The 19,932-nt window shown below is 41.4% G+C and overlaps 1 protein-coding gene across 9 annotated transcripts in view; it reads left to right on the forward strand.

Moving 5' to 3' along the window:
- Positions 1–1,589: 1,589 nt before the first annotated feature.
- Positions 1,590–19,932, forward strand: part of Lair1 (leukocyte associated immunoglobulin like receptor 1) — a 36,921-nt gene continuing 18,578 nt past the window's right edge. The window contains exons 1-3 of one of the 9 annotated variants that reach the window (XM_060367176.1): positions 1,591–1,716; positions 11,956–12,025; positions 13,814–13,849. In XM_060367176.1, coding sequence (XP_060223159.1) covers positions 11,992–12,025; positions 13,814–13,849 — 70 coding nt within the window. In that variant the 5' untranslated portion in view covers positions 1,591–1,716; positions 11,956–11,991. Of the gene's footprint in view, positions 1,717–11,898; positions 12,045–12,081; positions 12,299–13,813; positions 13,850–14,548; positions 14,751–19,932 lie in introns of those variants that run through there. The other 8 variants (XM_060367180.1, XM_060367175.1, XM_060367178.1 and 5 more) reach the window with 8 other exon arrangements.

The following is a 19,932-nucleotide window of genomic DNA, read 5'->3' on the forward strand; positions in this document are numbered from 1 at the left end:
CAGTGGCAACAGTGGATACTGGTGAAGTTGAGGAAGGTGGGAATGTGGTTATCAGGTGTGGGTATTGTTAGTATTTTGGAACACAACCTGCTCCTGTGTTACCCAGCAACCTATGATGTCATCATATGTCACCAGCCAGGTGGCCACACCTGGAAGGCATGGTTATCATGCCCCTTAAAAGGGCCGATACCCAGACACTTATTTTCTCTCTCTTACACTCTTATTTTCCCTCTCTTATTTTCTCTTTCTTTCTCTTTTTCTCTCTCTCGGGGCGCCCCCGTCCCCTTCCCTTTTCTTTCTCTCTCCCCACCAGGTCCTGCTACCCCCTTCCTCCATACCCTCCTAATAAATCTCTCGCAGAGAATATCGGTTGCCTCATGCTTCTTCTTTATGATTTTTAACATTGGTGCGTTGGGCCGGGACACGATGGTTACAAATGATTTTCTCTGCTCTATCTCCAAACACCGAGCCCCAGCATAAAGCATCAGCTTGCTCCAGTGTGCGGACCCCCTGGGTCCGTGGTCGTGGAGCAATTTTCTCTGTTTTATAACAAAAAAAACTACACTGCTCTCCTCTCCCTCCTATGCACGGGGTGCCGCCGCCACCGCTGTGATTTTCTCTGTTCTATTGAGAAATGGGACCATCCCAAATTAGAAAGAAAAACAACTGGACCTTAAATAAGGGCCAGCTAAGAAAAAAGAACAAGTCAGGCAATTAAGGGCTACTAAATCTTGAGCAGGGGCCAGACCAGATGACCCTCCTCAAAAGACTGGATGAGCTTGTTTTAAGATAAGGGACCCGGGACTGGGAGGACTGTCCTTGGAGCTGTAAGCTGCCAGCTGCATAACTGCTATCTTTTCTGCTGACTAGTCAATGTAAAGGCCTGATTTTTTAGGTATAAAAACTCTGTGCTTTGTATGCTCGGGGTCGTCTCTTGCTTTGAAGGGACGACCCCCATCACGATCGGAATAAACTGCCTCTTGCTTTTGCATCAAACTGCGGTCTGTGAGTCTCTTTGGGGAGGGAGCGGTACAGAGACCCTGCACCGGGAGTGCAGGTTTTGCACTATAACAAAAAACTTCACTGCTCCCCTTCCTGTGCCCCAGTCCCACCACCTCATGCCGATGCCGCTGTCGCTGCCACTGCCTCGTGCTGGTCCTGCCACAGCGGCGACCGACAGCAAGACCCCACCCCAGCCAGCACTCCGAGTCTCAGAGACACAAAGCAAAAATCAACTTTTGAAAACTTGGTAAGGAATTTCTAAAAAAAAAAAAAAAAAAAAAAAAACCAGCACAGCTGCAGAACTTTTAAATTTCCTGAGGGATGCCCAGCTGCCGCCATCTTGGTTTTGGGAGGAAATGGACCTTCACCATAGGCTTTCACGTGGCGTCGCTGCCATCTTAGGTTTGGGCAAAGAGGCCCTGCCTCCTGCGCGCCCTGCGAGGCACCCTTCCCTCCCCCGCCCCTTTCCCAAGCAACTTTTCCATGCTTTCTTCTATTTCCAAGCTCTCTCTTCCTGATTTCTATACACTCTACTCTTATATTTTAAAATGCTTTAAATCCCTTAACTAATGCTTTATATAATTTTTATAATTTTCTCATTGGGTTTGCATTTATAAGTCTTAATCATAATTAACTGTTTATCTTATCTTTTAGACTATGCCACTGCAACCAGACTCATTTCAAATTGGTATGGATTCTTATAAAAATTCAAAGGTAAATTTTACTATCTTATGATTCAACCCTGCTTTAAAATAAGTTTTATATAATAATAATATTTCAAAGTTAAAAATATCTATTCAAATTAAGTTGGTTTAAAATATAAGACTGTTACTGTCTCCTATTATGTGTTGCTCAATTATAATTTTAAAATTACTTTATACTGTTCTGCTCAGGGGTTCATATTACATACAAATTGTTTATCAATATTCTAAATTAAGATCTATTAATTTTACAGGTATTTATTTATGTTAAAACTGGGTTAATTTGCTACATCTCTACTATCAACAGGTTAAAATATACTGGGTTAATTTTAAATTTGGTTTATATGGTTCTGCTAAATTGTTGATTTTAAACTTATAGTTCAAGGGTTCATTATTATGTACAAGTTGTTTACCAATATTCTGAATTAAGATCTATTATTTTTCAAAAAAATATTTATATTAAAACTGGGTCAATTTACAGTATCTCTGCTATCAAAAGGTTAATATAAGCTTGGTCTTGCTCTCTTAAAATGATAATATTAATCTGTAGTATAGCCTTAGACTATTATAAGCTATAAACTTATATATTAAATCATACAAAAAATCTTGTGCTCTCACTCTAATAAATTATATTCATGACTTTTAAGATTCTAACTTACCAAGGACAAAACCTAAAGTCCTGGTTGATATTTACTGGTTAACAAATGCAGGTTAATAGTCATTTCATACAGATTTATAGTCCTGCAGATGCAAACATGGTCTCACTGCAATTTTTAATAAACAGCTGAGGATGGTCATTGAGTCACCATATAGGAGTTGGTAAAAAGAGTGAGCAGTCCCGAAAGGGCTCTAGACCTAGCTGCCCTGAGACTGCTGGCATTCCCGCAAGAAGTTTGCATAGCCAAAAAGTCCATTTTGCCAGGTGACATTTTGAAATGCAGCCAAAATGGATGCTGATCCTGCTGCTGACACGCCAAAGCTGGTTGCTGGCAAACTGTCCTCTGGAAGTCAAAATGCTCCCAATCAGGCTTGTCCTCTGTGCCCAGCCATGGAGGTTCAACCAGCACAAGAGCACAGACACTTCCAGCCTTCTAGCTTGTTGGCCTGGCGGAGGACAGGTGGCTCCTTGACTTAGCAACCTCCACAGCTCTCGCACAGGTCTGTTTTTGACCTCAGAATGAGGTCCCATGGACATATTGCCAACTTCTGTGTTGGGAGACTTCAGGTGCCTTCCCAGTTCTCTTTATATGCAGGAGACCAGGCCTTAAGCCTAAGTCCTAGAGCTGCTATTTTCAGGCCTAGACACAGTCCAGACTCAAGAAACAGGCCTAAATAAAACCTTTTACCATCACCTTAGCTAAAGGATAATAAATGTTCATAGCAGTTTCAACTATGTCTCATGGTAAATAACTAAATACAAAAGTCCCTCTCAAAAAACATATTTGGGAGACATCTTAAGGTTAATAAATACAAGTTATACATGTTTGAGAGTCTAAAAAAATGTGTCTTAAGGTTGGTAATGCAACTTATAAATGTTTGAGGGTCTAAAAATGTTTTAAGGTTGATAAATGCAAATTATAAAGGTTATAAGGTATAAGGTGATTTAAGGTATCTTAAATTGGTAAAAAGGCTTAATATTTCTTCCTGTTGTTATGCTACTGTTGTATTGACTGTCCAGAGTTTTGACCTTTATTAATAGGGCTCTAATTTATTAATCTAACTCTGATACAAAAACATTCCAATATACCACATACTATCATGGTCCTAAGCTCAAGATTGTAAGCCTCCATAATGTGTATGCTTATACTAAAAGTTAAGATCAAGTGAATTTTTCCCTTCTGCTCCACGGGAGGTTTCTGTCCTCCCTGAGCTCGCCTTAGGACACCTGCCTTACCATTTGACAGGTGTTCCACCCCAGTCAAACTCCCCACCTGGCACTGCACGCGGGCACGGATGGGCGCTTGGCGCCAGAAGCAAGAGCCCCTCGGCCTCGCCCCCCCTTCCTGCCTCACTGGGTCAGTGGTCTCTCTCTTACACTCTTATTTTTTCCCTCTCTTTCTCCCTCTCTTATTTTCTCTCTCTTTCTCTTTTTCTCTCTCTCGGGGTGCTCCCTTCCCCTTCCCTTTTCTTTCTCTCTCCCCACCAGGTCCTGCTACCCCCTTCCTCCATACCCTCCTAATAAATTCTCACAGAGAATATTGGTTGCCCCTGCTTCTTCTTTATGATTTTTAACAGGCATGAGTGTGGGGCAGCAGCTGAGTCTAGTTCTGAGTTTTAGGAGTACATTTTTATATGCCCAGCAATCTTGATCCTTGCTAGCTTCTCAAAGGAAATGAAAAACCATGTTCACACAAAAATCTTGCTCATGCACTTGGAAAAAAATGTGCATCACTAAGTGAAAGAGGCTCATCCCAAAAAAAGCAGGGATGGTCTGATCTCAACTGCAAGATGTTTCGAAGAAGACAAAACTCACTGAGGCAGCAAGTAGTTGGAGCTGTAGCCCAGAAGCAGAGTGCTTGCTTAGCATGCGTGAAGCCTTGGGTTCTGGGATAGTTAATTTTCATTGTCAACTCGGTGAGATTTGGTAACACCATGGAATCACATTCCTGGGTGTATTTACAAGGGAATGATTTCCCAACTGTCAGTGGAGAGCCCATTCTCAGTCTAATGACCCTTTCACAAGATTGCGTATGAGATATCTTGCATCTCAGAATTTACATTACAACTCATAATAGTACCAAAATTGCAGTTAAGAAGTAGCATCAAAGATAATCTTATATTGGGGGTCAACACAACATGAGGCACTGTATTAAAGGGCCGCAGCATTAGGAGAGTTGAGAGCCACTGCCAGAAAAGGTTTAGCAGAGCAGACAAGACCCTCCTTGAATGTTGCTTCCTGTAGTCCCCTAGACTGAAGTAAAGGAGAGCACAGCTGAGCACTAACACTCACTTCTCTACACACTTGACCTGCAGACATGAGAGCAGCTGCCTCGTGTTCCTGACGCTCTGAGTTTTCTGCCATGATGGACTGTACCCTTGAACTGTGACGAAAATAAACTCTTTCTTCTTTAAATTGCTTTTGTCAGGTATTTTGTCAGTGAGAATAATAACTAACACAAATTCTATCCTTACACACACACACATACACGTACACACATATGAGAAAGAAAGACAGAGACGGAGAAACAGAAACAGAGGGAGAGAATTGAATGAGTCACAGATATTTTAAGCATCAGCAAAACTATTCTGGTTCTATAATGGTGGATTGTTGGTATAATGTTCTTTTGGAATGTACACACCTTACCCTTGTTCATTCAAATGCTGATTTCTCTCCCCCACTATCTGGTTTCAATCCGGACATTGCATTGTGATACTTATTCTAAACATCAGCTGTCTCAAGTTTGTATAAACGTGCCACCACTTGTTCTCCAATTTGTCAATTAAAACAATCAGCCACAATGTTGAGCAATAGAGAGGATAGGGTGGGACATCCTGGTTCAGAGTTCAAGGAGAAGAAGAAAGCAGGGGGAGAGGAGGGAGTAGAAGGAAGGAGAGGAGAAGAAGGAGTAGCCTTTGCCATTCTGACAGATGTAAGGTGAAATCTCAGGGTCGTTTTTTATTTGCATTTCTCTGATGGCTAAGGACATCGAGCATCTCTTTAGGTGTTTCTCTGCCATTCTATATTCCTCTACAGAGAAATCTCTGTTTAGCTCCATACCCCATTTTTAATTGGATTGCTTGGTTTATTACTTTTTAATTTCTTTAGTTCTTTATATATTCTGGATATCAGCCCTCTGTCAGATACAGATGAAGATCCTTTGGTGAAGATCCTTTCCCAGTCTGTAGGCTGTCGTTTTGTTCTGTGACAGTGTCTTTTCAGTTTCATAAGGTCCCATTTATCAATTGTTGCTCTAACAGCCTGTGCTGTTGGTATTCTGTTCAGGAAGTTGTCTCCTGTGCCAATGAGTTCCAACGTCTTCCCCACTTTTTTTTTCTAGCCGATTTAGTATATCTGTTTTTATGTTGAGGTCTTTGATCCACTTGGACAACATCCTATTGTTCTTTAAGACTGACAGAGAAAAATCCTTCTCCTAACACTGAGAATCTGTTTTCCTGTCTTAACATGGAGTTCCCACTGTGGCTGGTTAAAAGGAAGAACTAGTATGACTGGGGTTTTTCTGGAGCTGGTACTGAAAGTAAAATCTCAGAAGGCATGCTGGTCATTTCCAGGAAATCTATGGTTTGAACTGAGTGTGCAAAATCAGAACAAGCATATGTCCATGGAGTACAGGGAGATCATGGATCTGTGAGCCCCCTAGTTTAGGAGAAGGGTCCCATAGCACATATTTAAGTCCTCAGTAACATTCAATACCGAGACACTAATGACCACATAATCAACGTTACCTTTTGCAGAAGGCACCTTATTGGTGTTGGCAGTGCTGGGACAGATGTGTGCCCCTTACAGCTCCCCAGCCACAAGCTCTTCCTCTGTGAACAGAGAAGAGATCAGTAGCTCCACCCTAGGCCTATGCTTCCCTAAGAGTTCAAACTTCAGGAGCAGTCAGAAAGTGAATTAGATTTTCCTGGTGATTCCTCTTCATTCTGAATCATATGTGAGCACCCTCAGTTTAGCCACAACTCATGTTGGCTGCAGATGAGATTCCAATGTGCTTACAAGTACAACCTGTCATGATAGACTAGCCAGTCACTCTCTAAGCCACAACTCATGCTACAGTGTGAACAGGAAAAGTACAGGACTTTATTTGTTCCCACAATATAAACGCATCATGCAGCAAAAATGACCGCATAACAAAGACATATATGTAGCCCCTTTCAAGGTGCTGAGTGGTCACATGGAGGCTGTGATGCTTAATGTTCTCTCCTGAAGAGAATCTGCCATCACACAGGAGAGGGTCCTCTGGGAATTACCTTTGTTCATCAAGGTGGGAAGACCCAGCCACTGTGGGTCCTTTCTCTAGATGGGATTCTGGGCGTGCAAACAGAAAGTGAGCTGAGAGCCACACGCATTCATTACATTCTGTAGATGCAATGTAACCAGGTACTTCAAGCTCTTACCACTGCCACTTGTTCACCATAATGGACTGTATTTTGAACTGTGAGCTAAAATCACGTCTTTGTGTGTGTGTGTGTGTTTTCTTTTTTTTTATTTTATTTATTTTTAATTTTTTTCTTTATTAATTACACTTTACTCACTTTGTATCCCCCTTGGGGTTCCCTCCCTCTTCCCATCCCAATCCCTCCCTTCCTCTACCCTCTGCCTGCATGCCCCTCCCCAAGTCCACTGATAGGGGAGGACTTCTTTCCTTCCTTCTGATCCTAGTCAATTAGGTCTCATCAGGAGTGGCTGCATTGTCTTCTTCTGTGGCCTGGTAATGCTGCTTCCCCCTCAGGGGGAGGAAATTAAAGATCAGGCCAATCAGTTCGTGTCAGAGACAGTCCCTGCTCCTATTACAATGAAACCCACTTGGATACTGAACTGCCATGGGCTACATCTGTGCAGGGGTCTTAGATTATCTCCATGCATAGTCCTTGGTCCAAGTATCAGTCTCAGGAAAGACCCCTGTGCTCAGAATTTTTGGTTCTGTTGCTCTCCTTGTGGAGTTCCTATCCTCTCCAGATCTTACTTTTTCCCACTTCTTTCCGAAGATTCCCTGCACTCTGCCCAAAGGTTGCCCATAAGTCTCAACATCTGCATTGATAGTCTGCAGGACAGACCCTTTCAGAGGTCCTCTGTGTCAGGCTCCTGACTTATTCCCTCTTTTCTCCTTCTTCTGATGTCCATCTTCTTTGCCTTTCTGGATAGGAATTGAGCATTTTAGCAAGAGTCCTCCCTCTTGATTAGTTTCTTTAGGTGTACAGATTTTAGCAGGTTTATCCTATATTATTGTGTGGCAGGAGGATTTTCTTTTCTGGTCTAATTTGTTAAGTGTTCTGTAGGCCTCTCTTTTAAGTTGGGGAAATTTTCTTCTGTGATTACGTAGAAAATATTTTCTGTGCCTTGGAGGAGGGAATCTTCTTTTTCTTCTATTCCTATTATTTTTAGGTTTCATATTTTCATGTTTCTTGGATTTCTTGGATGGTCTGTGTCAGGAATTTTTCCTGCACCGTGGGGTTATCTCTCGACTGGAAATTCTAGTCTGTGATGTTGTGGGCCCACAGTTCAGTCTGGGACCGTGACCAGAGCATGCTGGCATGTGGCTCTGTGCTGGCGACCAAGCACCTGGCGGAACCGGGATCTCTTCCGAGGTTTAGCTGGGTGAGTTAAAGCTGATTGAATCCCCCACTGTGGGGTATCCTCTCACCTGGGAAACACAATCACTGGTGTTTTATGGCCGAGAGTTCTGATTGCTGGTCACTGTGCCGATCCTGCTGTGCTGCTGGTCAGAATGAGAGTCGTCCCAGTGCCGCCATCTTGCCCCACCTCCCTAAAATCATGTCTTTACCATGGTTTGTTTGCTGAGGCATGTTATCACAGCAACAAGAGAAGCATCCAACAAAGTGCTTACATCTTCTCTCTTGTGTCTGCTTCTTGATAAAATGTGAATAGAGTTATGCTTGAATGTCATTCTTCAGCTGATGGCTTCATTCCCACAAAATCTTGAGTGAATTGTTATGAATGCAGTGGTTTAGCATAAGGCAAATTTATCAACTTACAGTTTGGGAGGTCGGAAGTCCCAACTGATGCTACCTGTGGGAGAATACAATATAGACTCTCCTTCTTTTAATATCTGTGTTATAGTGGTTTTAGTAGAATTCAAAATATTTCTTTTAAAAAATTGTGTGTGTGTGTGTGTGTGTGTGAGAGAGAGAGAGAGAGAGAGAGAGAGAGAGAGAGAGGAAGAGTGTTTATACCATGCATGTGTGTAGCATGTGTGTATGTGTGTAGATGCCTGAGGAGGTCAACAGAGGATGTTGAATCCTTCAGAGTATGGTTGCATGCCAGTGTGGTTTGCCCAACATGGGTCCCCTGCAAAAGGAACAAGCACAGCTAAACACTGAACATCTTTCCAGCCTCCAAGTGATTAGGTTTTAACATGTAAGCTTTGATGGAGGAAGGCCTTGGAGACAGGAATCTTCTGTTTCTTCTATTCTCTTATTCTTTTTTTTTTATTAATTACACTTTATTCATTTGGTATCCCCCCATAAGCCCCTCCCTCCTCCCCTCCCAATCCCACCCTCCCTCCCCTTTCTGCATGCATGCCCCTCCCCAAGTCCACTGAAAGGGGAGGTTCTCCTCTCCTTCTTTCTGATCTTAGTCTATCAGTTCTCATCAAAAGTGGCCGCATTGTCCTCTTCTGTGGCCTGGTAAGGCTGTTCCCCCTTCAGGGGAAGGTGATCAAAGAGCAGGCCAATCAGATTATGTCAGAGGTAGTCCCTCTTTCCATTACTATGTAACCCACTTGGACACTGAAATGCCATGGGCTACATCTGTGCAGGGGTTCTAGGTTATCTCCATGAAAAGTCCTTGGTTGGAGTATGAGTCTCTGGGAAGTTCCCTGTGTTCAAATTTTCTTGTTCTGTTGCTCTCCTTGTGGAGTTCCTGTCCTCTCCAGCTCTTACTATTTCCCACTTCTTACAGAGAGTTCCATTCCCTCTGCCCGACAGTTGGCCATCAGGCTCAGCATCTGCTTTGATAGTCTGCAGGGCAGAGGCTTTCAGAGGCCCTCTGTGGCAGGTTCCTAGTTTGTTTCCTGTTTTCTTCTTCTTCTGATGTCCATCCTCTTTGCCTTTCAGGATGGGGATTGAGCATTTTAGTTAGGGTCCTCTCTTTTGCTTAGTTTGTTTAGATGTACCAATTTTAGTGGGTTTATCCTATGTTGTATGTTTATATGAGTGAGTATATGCCGTGTGTGTCTTTTTGCTTCTGGGACAACTCATTCAGGATGATCCTTTCCAGGTCCCACCATTTACCTGCAAATTTCATGATTTCTTTATTTTTCATTGCTGAGTAATACTCCATTGTATAGATGTACCACAGTTTCTCCATCCATTCTTCAGTTGAGGGGCCTCTGGGCTGTTTCCAGCTTCTGGCTATTACAAATAAAGCTGCTACAAACATGGTTGAGCAAATGTCCTTTTTGTGTACTTGAGCCTCTTTTGGATATATGCCTAGGAGTGGTGTCTCCCAGGTGAGAGGATATTCCTCTTATTCTTAGGTATGGTCTTTTCATATTGTCCCAGATTTCTTGGATGTTTTGTGTCAAGAACTTTTTACATAACATTTTCTTTGAGTGATGTATCCATTTCTTCAATTGTATCTTCTACACCTGTGATTCTCTCTTCCATCTCTTGTATTCTGTTATTAATGCTTGTGTCTGTAGTCACTGTTCTCTTCCCTAGGTTTTCCATCTCCAGGATTGCTTCAGATTGTGTTTTCTTTATTGTTCCTATTTCCATTTTTAGGTCCTGGGCAGTGTTATTTATTTCTCTTGCTTGATTAGTTGTATTTTCCTGTGTTTTTTTTAAGGGATTTATTTTCTTCTTTTGAGGCCTCAATAATTTTCACAACCTCAGGTTTAGAATCTTTATTTTGTACTGCTGCTGTGATAGGATCTTTAGGGCTTGATGTGGTAAGATAACTGGGTTTTGGTGGAGTTATATGTACCTAGGTTTTTGTGGCTGGTGTTCTTGCGCTAACCTCTAGCCATTTGGTTGACTCTGTTATTAGCAGGTCTGCTGGTCTCTGATGGTAATAATCTCTGGAGTTGTAGGTAGAGCTCATGGTCCCAGATGGCCTCAGTCCTCTGGTTTTCCTGCTGCTCCCTGATCCCTGCTGGTCTCCGGTCCCTCAGATCAGGGCAGATCTCCAGGAATAATGCAGGGCAGGGAACTGCTGTTCCCCAATCTGTGCTGGTCTCAAATAATGTGACTGCAAATCAGTGTGGATCCCAGGAAATGGCATAGGTTGGGGATCTGGGGTGGGGGGTTCCCAAAGGAAGTGGAGCATAGAAGGCTCCTGGCAGACCTGGCCACTATTGCTGGCAGGATGTGGCAGGACAGTAGATGGGGGTCTGGGTGTCTCTTACCTGCTTGTCCCTGATCTGGGCTGACAGAGTGGGTCCTGGGAAAAGGCACAGACCAGAGAGCAATTACTTTCTTTTTTTTTTTCTTGTGAAATCATCATGCTATTTCCACAGAGGAAGCTCTTTCTTCAGTCTGGTTTCCACTTTTTTTTTTCACTAGTGGCATGATTATTTTATATTTGTTGTGTGTGTGTGTCAGGGTTTCTCTGTGTAGTCCTAGCTGTCCTGACACTCTCTCTGTAGACCAGGCTGGCCTTGAACTCATAGAGAGCCACCTGTCTCTGCTCCTAAGTGCTGGGATTAAAAGCATGCACCACCATGCCAAGCTACCAAAATGATTCTGATTCATTCTCTGGGACGCAGCATTTTTCAGAACAGTTGAGGCCTACATTTCTGTTAACAGTAAGAAGAGGATCCATTTTCTGCACACCCCTGACAATATTTGTTATCCTTTAAAACTATCATCTCATTCAGTGGTTGAAGATGCTTACTACTGATTCTGACAACCCTGGGATCTAATAGTAGAAGAAGAAAAGGAACTTCAGCAAGTTGTCCTTTGACTGCTTCTCTCTCTCTCTCTTTCTCTCTCTCTCTCTCTCTCTCTCTCTCTCTCTCTCTCTCTCTCTCACACACACACACACACACACACACATACACACACACATCAATTTTTTTTACTTTTTGATGCAGGGTCTCTCTGAGTAGCCATGGCTGTCTTAAACCCACTTTGTCCATACCAGCAGGCTAGCCTCGAGGTTTAAAGTCAATATTATTTAATAGTCAAAACCATTATCCATAGCAGGGCACATGTAAATTATCTGGTTGAGATTTTCACAAAGATCATAATATCAAACATTTAGGGGAGACTTTATGACTCTCATTTTAAACGTGAGAAAATGTGAGCTTTGGGTGTTGAAATGTCTTGCCCAAAGATTGGTGGCCATTACTTTCTATAATGGGGACTGACATGTACAATCTTATTCTTTCATATTTACAAAGAGACAAACAGGTCGAGGAATGAGCTCAGTTGCACGTGAGTTTAGGGGCCTCACACAGTCTTTAGAACCTGAGACTTTCTCATGAAGTCAGTGACTAAAGGAAAAAGAGGAAAGTTCAGAGGTGAAACTTCTTCCTCTTCTTAAGAAACTCAAATAGAAACCCCGTGATGAGCTCCAGTGCCCACATCCTGTCTCTTGTGTCTGCTGCAGGACTTCAGCTCAGGTCAGCCTGCTGGAGCCTGAGTCATGTCTCTTCATCCTGCCACCATACTGGCCCTCGGTGAGTCCTGGAAAAATGGGTAAGGTAGTCTATTCCCAAGTCGGGCCTGAACATAGCCAAGGAGATTCTGGAAACCTTTGGTAGGAGATTCTCTCCATGCCGTCCCCTACTTGGAAGATACTTCTGCAGATGTATTGCTTGGAACAGGGATGGGGCATGCGGCCAAGTTCAGCTTTAAAAGGAATTAGGAAGAGCCTGTTTGGAAGATGATGATGTGGGAATATTTGTTTTTCCCAGTGTTGGAGCTTGAACTCAGGGCCTCATGCATGCTAGGTAAGCATGCCACCATTTAATCATATCTCCTACATCCCAATTCTTTTCAGTTTTTAAGGTCACAGGTGTTATGTGTTAAGAATTTTTTCTTTTAAAAAACTTTAATTAGTTCTTTGAGAGTTTCTTACATTACTCTCCCTCAACTCTTCCATGAGCCTCTCTCTTCCCTACCCACTCAACTTTGTTCTATTTTTTGTAAGCCTTTTCAGACCAGTTTGTGCTGCCCAGGTTTTCTTGGGTATGTGGTCTTGCACTGGAGCACAGTTGCCTTACTAGGGGTTACAACCTTTTAAAATTATTTTTTTTAATTTTGTTTTTGACTATTAATTTCTGGTTGTCTTGGAATTCATTATTTAGACCAAGCTGACCTTGAAGTCACAGATCCACCTGACTCTACTTCCCGAGTGCTAGGATTAAAGGCATGAGCCACTAAGAGCAGCTTTAGGGGCTACAATCTTAAAGAAACCTGACTGTCCCTCTCTCTGCAGCCAGCAATTACCAGTAGCTGCAAGGCTAACCAGTGATGTGGGTTTTCCTTCCCGTTCTGGTATTTGTTCTTGCTTGTCTCGCGCAGGTCTTGTGTATGCAGCCACAACTGCTGTGAGTTTATGTATGCTGTTGCCCTCTATGCTCAGAACACACTCTAGTCCCTGAGGACATCTGCTGCTTCTGGCTCTAACATTATTTTCTCTCCCTCTTTCCAAAGGTTCCCTGAGCCTTGGGAGGAGGAGATGTGTAGCACATGCATTCCCTTTAAGGCTGAGCCTTCTGCAGCCTTTTTCTCTACCTTGTCCAGTTACGGGTCTCTCTGTTAATCTCAATATACAGCTAGTAGAAACTTCTCAGATAGGGGTTGGAGGATCCATTAATCTATGGGCATAATGGTAAATAAATTGTCATTACTAGATATATTTAAAATACTTTTTAGAGAATTTCATAAGTTCATGCAATGTATTTTGATCATATTTACCCACATTCTTGCTTAACTTCATATCCACCCCACCCCAACTTTCTGTCATCTTTTTAAAAATGATCCAATGAATGTAAATTGTACTTTCCATATACTCAAGGGTGTGTGGACATCTGGTGGAACATGGTCAACCTACTAGCAGCCATGCCCTTAGAGAAAACTAACTCTCCCTTCCCAGAGCCATCAACTGTTAATAGCTCCTCTGCTAGGGAATCAGCCCTCATTTTCCTTTTGGTTTTCGGACATGGTCTCACTATGATGCTCAGACTGTCTTTAAACTCACTTTTTAGCCCAACTAATACTTGAACATTGGTCGGGCTGAGTAGCTGGGTTTTTGAGTCTAGTCTTCATCTCTGGTCTTGAGGATATTTTAGAGTTCTTTCAGAACAAGAAGGAGGGCTATACTCTGACATTAATGCGGGAGAGGAATGGCTGGGTACTCCTGGGAGGCTGGATGTCCCCAACTGCATTTAGTCCTTCCTAGAGTCTCATCTCTAAAGCAAACCATGTGGTGAGTGTCCTTCTCACTGGGAATTCTCTTTCAGTGCTGTGCCTGGGACAGAAAACTAACACACAGGATGGTGAGTCATGTCTTCAGTTGCTTCTGCACTATGGGCAGGAATGTGGGCAGGTGGGAGGGATGGAGGGAGAACCTTGAATATTCTCTGTAGTCATAAACACTCCCAAATATACAACCTTAGTCTCTCTTCCCTTTTCCCACCTGTATTTCTTTGTTTTCTTGTTTAAACTATTTTTAATTGACCAATAACAATGGTATATTTTTATGGAATGCAACATGTTCTTTTGATGTGTATTTACATTACGCTATGATTAAATAAGTCTAAGTTACATGGAAATCACCTCTGAAAAAAAATCTTTTTTTTTATGTTGAGAATGTTATGTATCCACCTTATTGGCATTTTAAAAGGCTCAACCTGTCACTGTCATGCATGACAGATCTTGAGAAATATATTTCTTCTGTTTAAATGGAATTTTGTACATTTTACCAGCATCTCCCCTTACTCATCCACCCTCTTTCTAGCCTCAGACAAACATTCTACTCTCATTTTATTTATCTCTGAGATGAATACCTTTACATTGCATGCATAAGTGAGATCCTATGGCATTTGTCATTCTGTGACTGGCTTATGTCATGTAACACCTCCAGATTCATTCCAATTGCCATCAACAGCATTTTCTTTATGAAACATTTTATGCACCACTTTTTTTTTGGTCTATTTATGTACTCACTGACATTTGCTCTAATTCTGTCTCTTTACTGGGAGTCATGCTGTGAAGAACATGCGGTAAGATGACTCTCTAGGAATCATGCTGTGAAGCATATGGGGTGAGAGATCTCTATGACAGGCTGTTGGCAAAGACAATTCCATTCAATAGGATGAAGCCTACATCTGAGAGATCTCTCCCACAACCCAGACCTCTCTTAAAATCCCTTTATGAAGGCCTTGACAGCACCCAAAGGTAATACATGATAATTAACAGTTGGTCTCGCTTTTCCATCTTCCTCTGTACAATATGTCACTAGGTCCTTGATTCCTACCACTTAATTTTCAAGTCTATTCATTTACTTTGTTTGTTTTGAGTCAGATTCTTACTATGTGTCCCTGAGCAGACAGCCTCTGATTTCCATTCTCTCATCCTCCATGATCCTCACACTTGATTCCTCCTGCATCCTTCCTCAACCTCTTCCCCACTGCAGCTCTCTCCCTCCCTCCCTCCCCCCTCCCTCTCTCTTCCTTCTATGTCTATTTTATTTCTCCTTCTGAGTGAGATTCAAGCATTCTTCTTTGGGCTCTTCTTGATACTTAACTTTTTTTTTCAGTCTGTACTTTATGGCTAATAATCCATTTATGACTGAGTACATTTCATGTATGTCTTTCTGAGTCTTGATTTCCTCACTCAGGATGATGTTCTCTAGATGCACCCATATGCCTGCAACTTTCATGATGTCCTTGTTTTTGATAGCTGAATAGTATTTTGTTGTATAAATGTACCACATTTTCTTTATCCATTCTTTGGTTGTGAGACGTCTAGGTTTTTTCCAACCTTTGACTATTACGAATAAAGCTACTATGATTAAGCAAGTTTCCTGTGGTACAGTGGAGCATTTTTGGGTAGTAATACTACTATTACTACCCAATAGTAGTAAAGCTGGTTCTTGAGATAGAACTACTTATTCCCAATTTTCTCAGAAACCACCAAATTGATTTCCAGAGTGGTTATACAGGTTTGCACTCCCAGCAGCCGTAGAGAAGAATATTCCCCTTGCTCTACATCCTCATCAGCATGTGCTGGCACTTGAATTTTAGATCTTAGTTATTCTGACAGGTGTAAGATGGAATCTCAGAGTTTTTTGATTTGCATTTCCCTGATAACTAAGGATGTTGGACATTTCTTTAAGTGCTTTTAGGCCATTAGAGATTCCTCTGTTGAGAATTCTCTGATTAGCTCTGTACCCCATTTTTTAAATTGGGTTATTTGGCTTGTTGGTGTTTATTTCTTGAGTTCATTATATACTTTGTATATTAGCCCTGTGTTGGATGTACTATGGGTGAAGATCGCTTCCCATTCTCTAGGCTGCCATTTTGTCCTATCAATAGTGTTCTTTGCCCTACAGAAGACTTTTTGTTTTATGGGGTCCCATTTATTGATTGTTGATCTTAGTTTCTGAGTTGTTGGTGCTTTGTTCAGGAAGTTGTCTCCTGTGCCAGTGAGTTCAAAGCTGTTCCCTACTTTCTCATCTATTAGATTTAGTTTTTTTCTTCATTAATTAATTTATTTGTTTATTTTACATCCTAATCCAAACCCCACTCCCTCCTCTCCTCCCAGTCCCACCATCCCACCCACTTTCCCCATACCCCTGTCTTTGATCCACTTGAACTCGAGTTTTATACTGAGTCTATTTGCATTTTTTATATGCACTCATACAGGTAGACCAGCAACACTTATTGAAGATGCTGTCATTTTTCCAGTGTACGGATTTGGCTTCTTTGTTAAAAATCAAGTGGTTTTAGGTGGGTGGGTTTATTTTTTGTATCTTCAATTTGATTCTATTGATAAACTTGTCTGTTTTTATGCCAACACTTACAGTTTTTATTATTGCTACTCTGTAATACAGGTTGAGATCAGGGATGCTGATTCTTTGGAAGTCCCTTTATTATGCAGGATTGTTTTAGCTGTTTTTTGTTTTTGTTTTTCCAATATGGAATTGAGTATTGTTTTAGAACTTTTAGTACTGTCTTGAATAGATATGGAAAGAGAGGACAGCCTTGGTTTGTTCCTTCTTTTAGTGGAATTGCTTTGAGTTTTTCTGCATTTAATTTTATATTCTCTGTAGGCTTGCTGTAAATTGTCTTTATAATGTTAGGTATGGCCCTTGTATTTTTTTTTTATCTATTCCAGACTTTTATCATGAAGGGTTATTGGATTTTGTTAAAGCTTTATTCAGCATTTAATGAAATTATCATGCTTTTTTTCCTTTCAATGTGCTTATATAGTTGATTACATTGACAGATTTGCATTTGTTGATCCATCTTTGCATCTCTGAGATGATGCCTACTTGATCATTGTTTATAATTTTTTGATGTGTTGTTAGATTCAGTTTGCATTTTTTGAGTATTTTTGCATTGATGATCATAAGGGAAATTAGTCTGTAATTCTCTTTATTTGTAGAGTATTTGTGTGGTTTTAATTTCACAGTGACTGTGGCCTCATAAAATAAATTTTATAGTGTTCCTTCTGTTTCTATTTTGTGGAATAATTTGAGAAATAATGGTATTAGCTCTTCTTTGAAAGTGTTTTGAAATTCTGTGGTAAAGCCAACTGACCTTGTGCTTTATTTGATTGGGAGACCTTTAGTCACTGCTTCCATTTCTTTAGGGGGTCATAGGTCTATTTAAATTGTTTTTCTGATACTGATTTAAGATTAGTAAGTGATATATTTCTAGAAATTGTGCATTTCTTTTACACTTTCCAATTCTGTGAAGTACAACTTTTGAAATAAGACCTTATGATTCTTTAGATCTCAAGGTAAGATAATATACACTTTTGTCCTGGATCAACACTCACCTTTATTCCCTATCTTGAGGAATAGTGGCTCTGGTTATAAAGGTGTATACAGAAAATGAAGTAAAGAAAAGCTTAGGTCCAGGCATGGTGTGCATGCCTTTAATCCCAGTACTTAGGAGACAGAGGAATGCCGCTCTCTGAGTTCAAGGCTATCCTGGCCTTCAGAGCAATTTCCAGGTAAAGAAAAGCTTAGGCCCAGGTGTGGCAGTATGCACCTTTAGTCCTAGCACTCGCCAGACAGATGCATATAGATCTATGAGTTCAAGGTCAGTCTACAGAGTAAGTTCCAGGACAGCCAAGCTTAGCCAATGAAAGAAACCATTAAAAACAGAAAGCTTGTGAAGATATAATAGAACAAGGGGACCATTTTCCAGCCCCACCAAGCAGCAGAACTTGGCAGCTTCAACCATGTGGCTCTGGCTTTGGAGGTTATCAAATCTCCTTCCATAACTAAGGAAAGTTGCTGAGGCCAGATATGTGTCAGAGTGACCCTGTATGGAGGCCCAGAGAAGCCATTGTGTGAATGGAATCTCCTTTTCACAACTAACAAAAACCACTGAGGCCACGTGTGTGTGAGGAGGGTGTCCCTGAATGAAGGCCCAGAGAGGCCATTGCATGAAGCTGTGAAGTTGAAGTTGCTTTGGAGACATCAAGATGTTAGAGATGCCAGAGCTGTCAGAGACCTCCTGAGTTGCTAACAGCGAGTGGAACCAGGCAAAAGAAAGAAGTGTGTTGCAGTCAACAAAGCTGAAAGAATTTGGAGATCTGAACAGCATTTCGACATCAGACATGGAGATGCAGAGTTTGGAGTTTGTACAGGCGATTTTTGGTCTTGATTTGGTCCAGTACTTTCTCATTATGCTCCCTTCCCTATGTTTTCAAATGCTTATTTATATCCTGTGCCATTATGTGCTAGAAACATGTGATCTGCTTTTTGGTTTTGATTTTATAGGGGATTACATTTAAGAGATTGCATAAATCTCAGAAGAGAATTTGAACTTTGGATTTTTTGCAATTAAAAATAGCATAAACTGTGGACTTTTTTTCTTTTCATTATTACTTTATTTACTTTTTTATTAATCACAGTTTATTCACTTTGTATCTCAGTTGTAATCCCTTCTCTTGTTTTCTCCCAATCCTCCCTTTCCTCCCTCATCTCCTCCCATGCCCCTCCCCAAGACAATTATTTTTTTTTAAATCAAATCACAAAGGCTATTTTAAAACTATGTAGAGTAAAAATAATTAGGAAACAATCGTAAAAGCAATAGGCAAGACTTACATACATAATGCCTACACCATGATGTTACATAGTTTTATGAATAAAAAGTATAAAATAGAATTATATAAATTAACTATTATACTGAATTATATTATAAGATTATTGCTATGTTTAGACTATACAGTCTTGTATCAGTGTTGACATTATACTTTTTTCTTTTTTTATTTAACTTTTATTAATTACACTTTATTCATTTTTTATCCCCCCATAAGCCCCTCCCTCCTCCCCTTCTGGTCCCACCCTCCCCCCCCTTTCTGCATGCATGCCCCTCCCCAAGTCCACTGATAGGGGAGGTCCTCCTCTCCTTCTTTCTGATCTTAGTCTATCAGTTCTCATCAGAAGTGGCTGCATTGTCAGGGTTCTAGGTTATCTCCATGAATAGTCCTTGGTTGGAGTATGAGTCTCTGGGAAGTTCCCTGTGTTCAAATTTTCTTGTTCTGTTGCTCTCCTTGTGGAGTTCCTGTCCTCTCCAGCTCTTGTTATTTCCCACTTCTTACATAGAATTCCATTCCCTCTGCCCGACAGTTGGCCATCAGGCTCAGCATCTGCTTTGATAGTCTGCAGGGCAGAGGCTTTCAGAGGCCCTCTGTGGCAGGTTCCTAGGTTGTTTCCTGTTTTCTTCTTCTGGCTTTCAGAGGCCCTCTGTAGCAGGTTCCTAGATTGTTTCCTCTTTTCTTCTTCTGGCTTTCAGAGGCCCTCTGTAGCAGGTTCCTAGGTTGTTTCCTCTTTTCTTCTTCTTCTGATGTCCATCCTCTTTGCCTTTCAGGATGGGGATTGAGCATTTTAGTTAGGGTCCTCTTTTTTGCTTAGTTTGTTTAAATGTACCGATTTTAGTGGGTTTATCCTATGTTGTATGTTTATATGAGTGAGTATATGCCGTGTGCGCCTTTTTGCTTCTGGGACAACTCACTCAGGATGATCCTTTCCAGGTCCCACCATTTACCTGCAAATTTCATGATTTCCTTATTTTTCATTGCTGAGTAATACTCCATTGTATAGACGTACCACAATTTCTGCATCCATTCTTCAGTTGAGGGGCATCTGGGTTGTTTCTAGCTTCTGGCTATTACAAATAAAGCTGCTACAAACATGGTTGAGCAAATGTTCTTTTTGTGTACTTGAGCCTCATTTGCATATATGCCTAGGAGTATGTATGGCTGGATCTTAAGGATGCGCTATTCCTAGTTGTCTGAGAAAGCGCCTAATTGATTTCCAGAGTGGTTGTACCAGTTTACATTCCCACCAGCAGTGGAGAAGGGTTCCCCTTTCTCCACAACCTCTCCAGCAAACTGGATG

The sequence above is a fragment of the Meriones unguiculatus genome, chromosome 14, assembly GCF_030254825.1.
Source record: "Meriones unguiculatus strain TT.TT164.6M chromosome 14, Bangor_MerUng_6.1, whole genome shotgun sequence".
Classification (NCBI taxonomy): Eukaryota; Metazoa; Chordata; class Mammalia; order Rodentia; family Muridae; genus Meriones; species Meriones unguiculatus.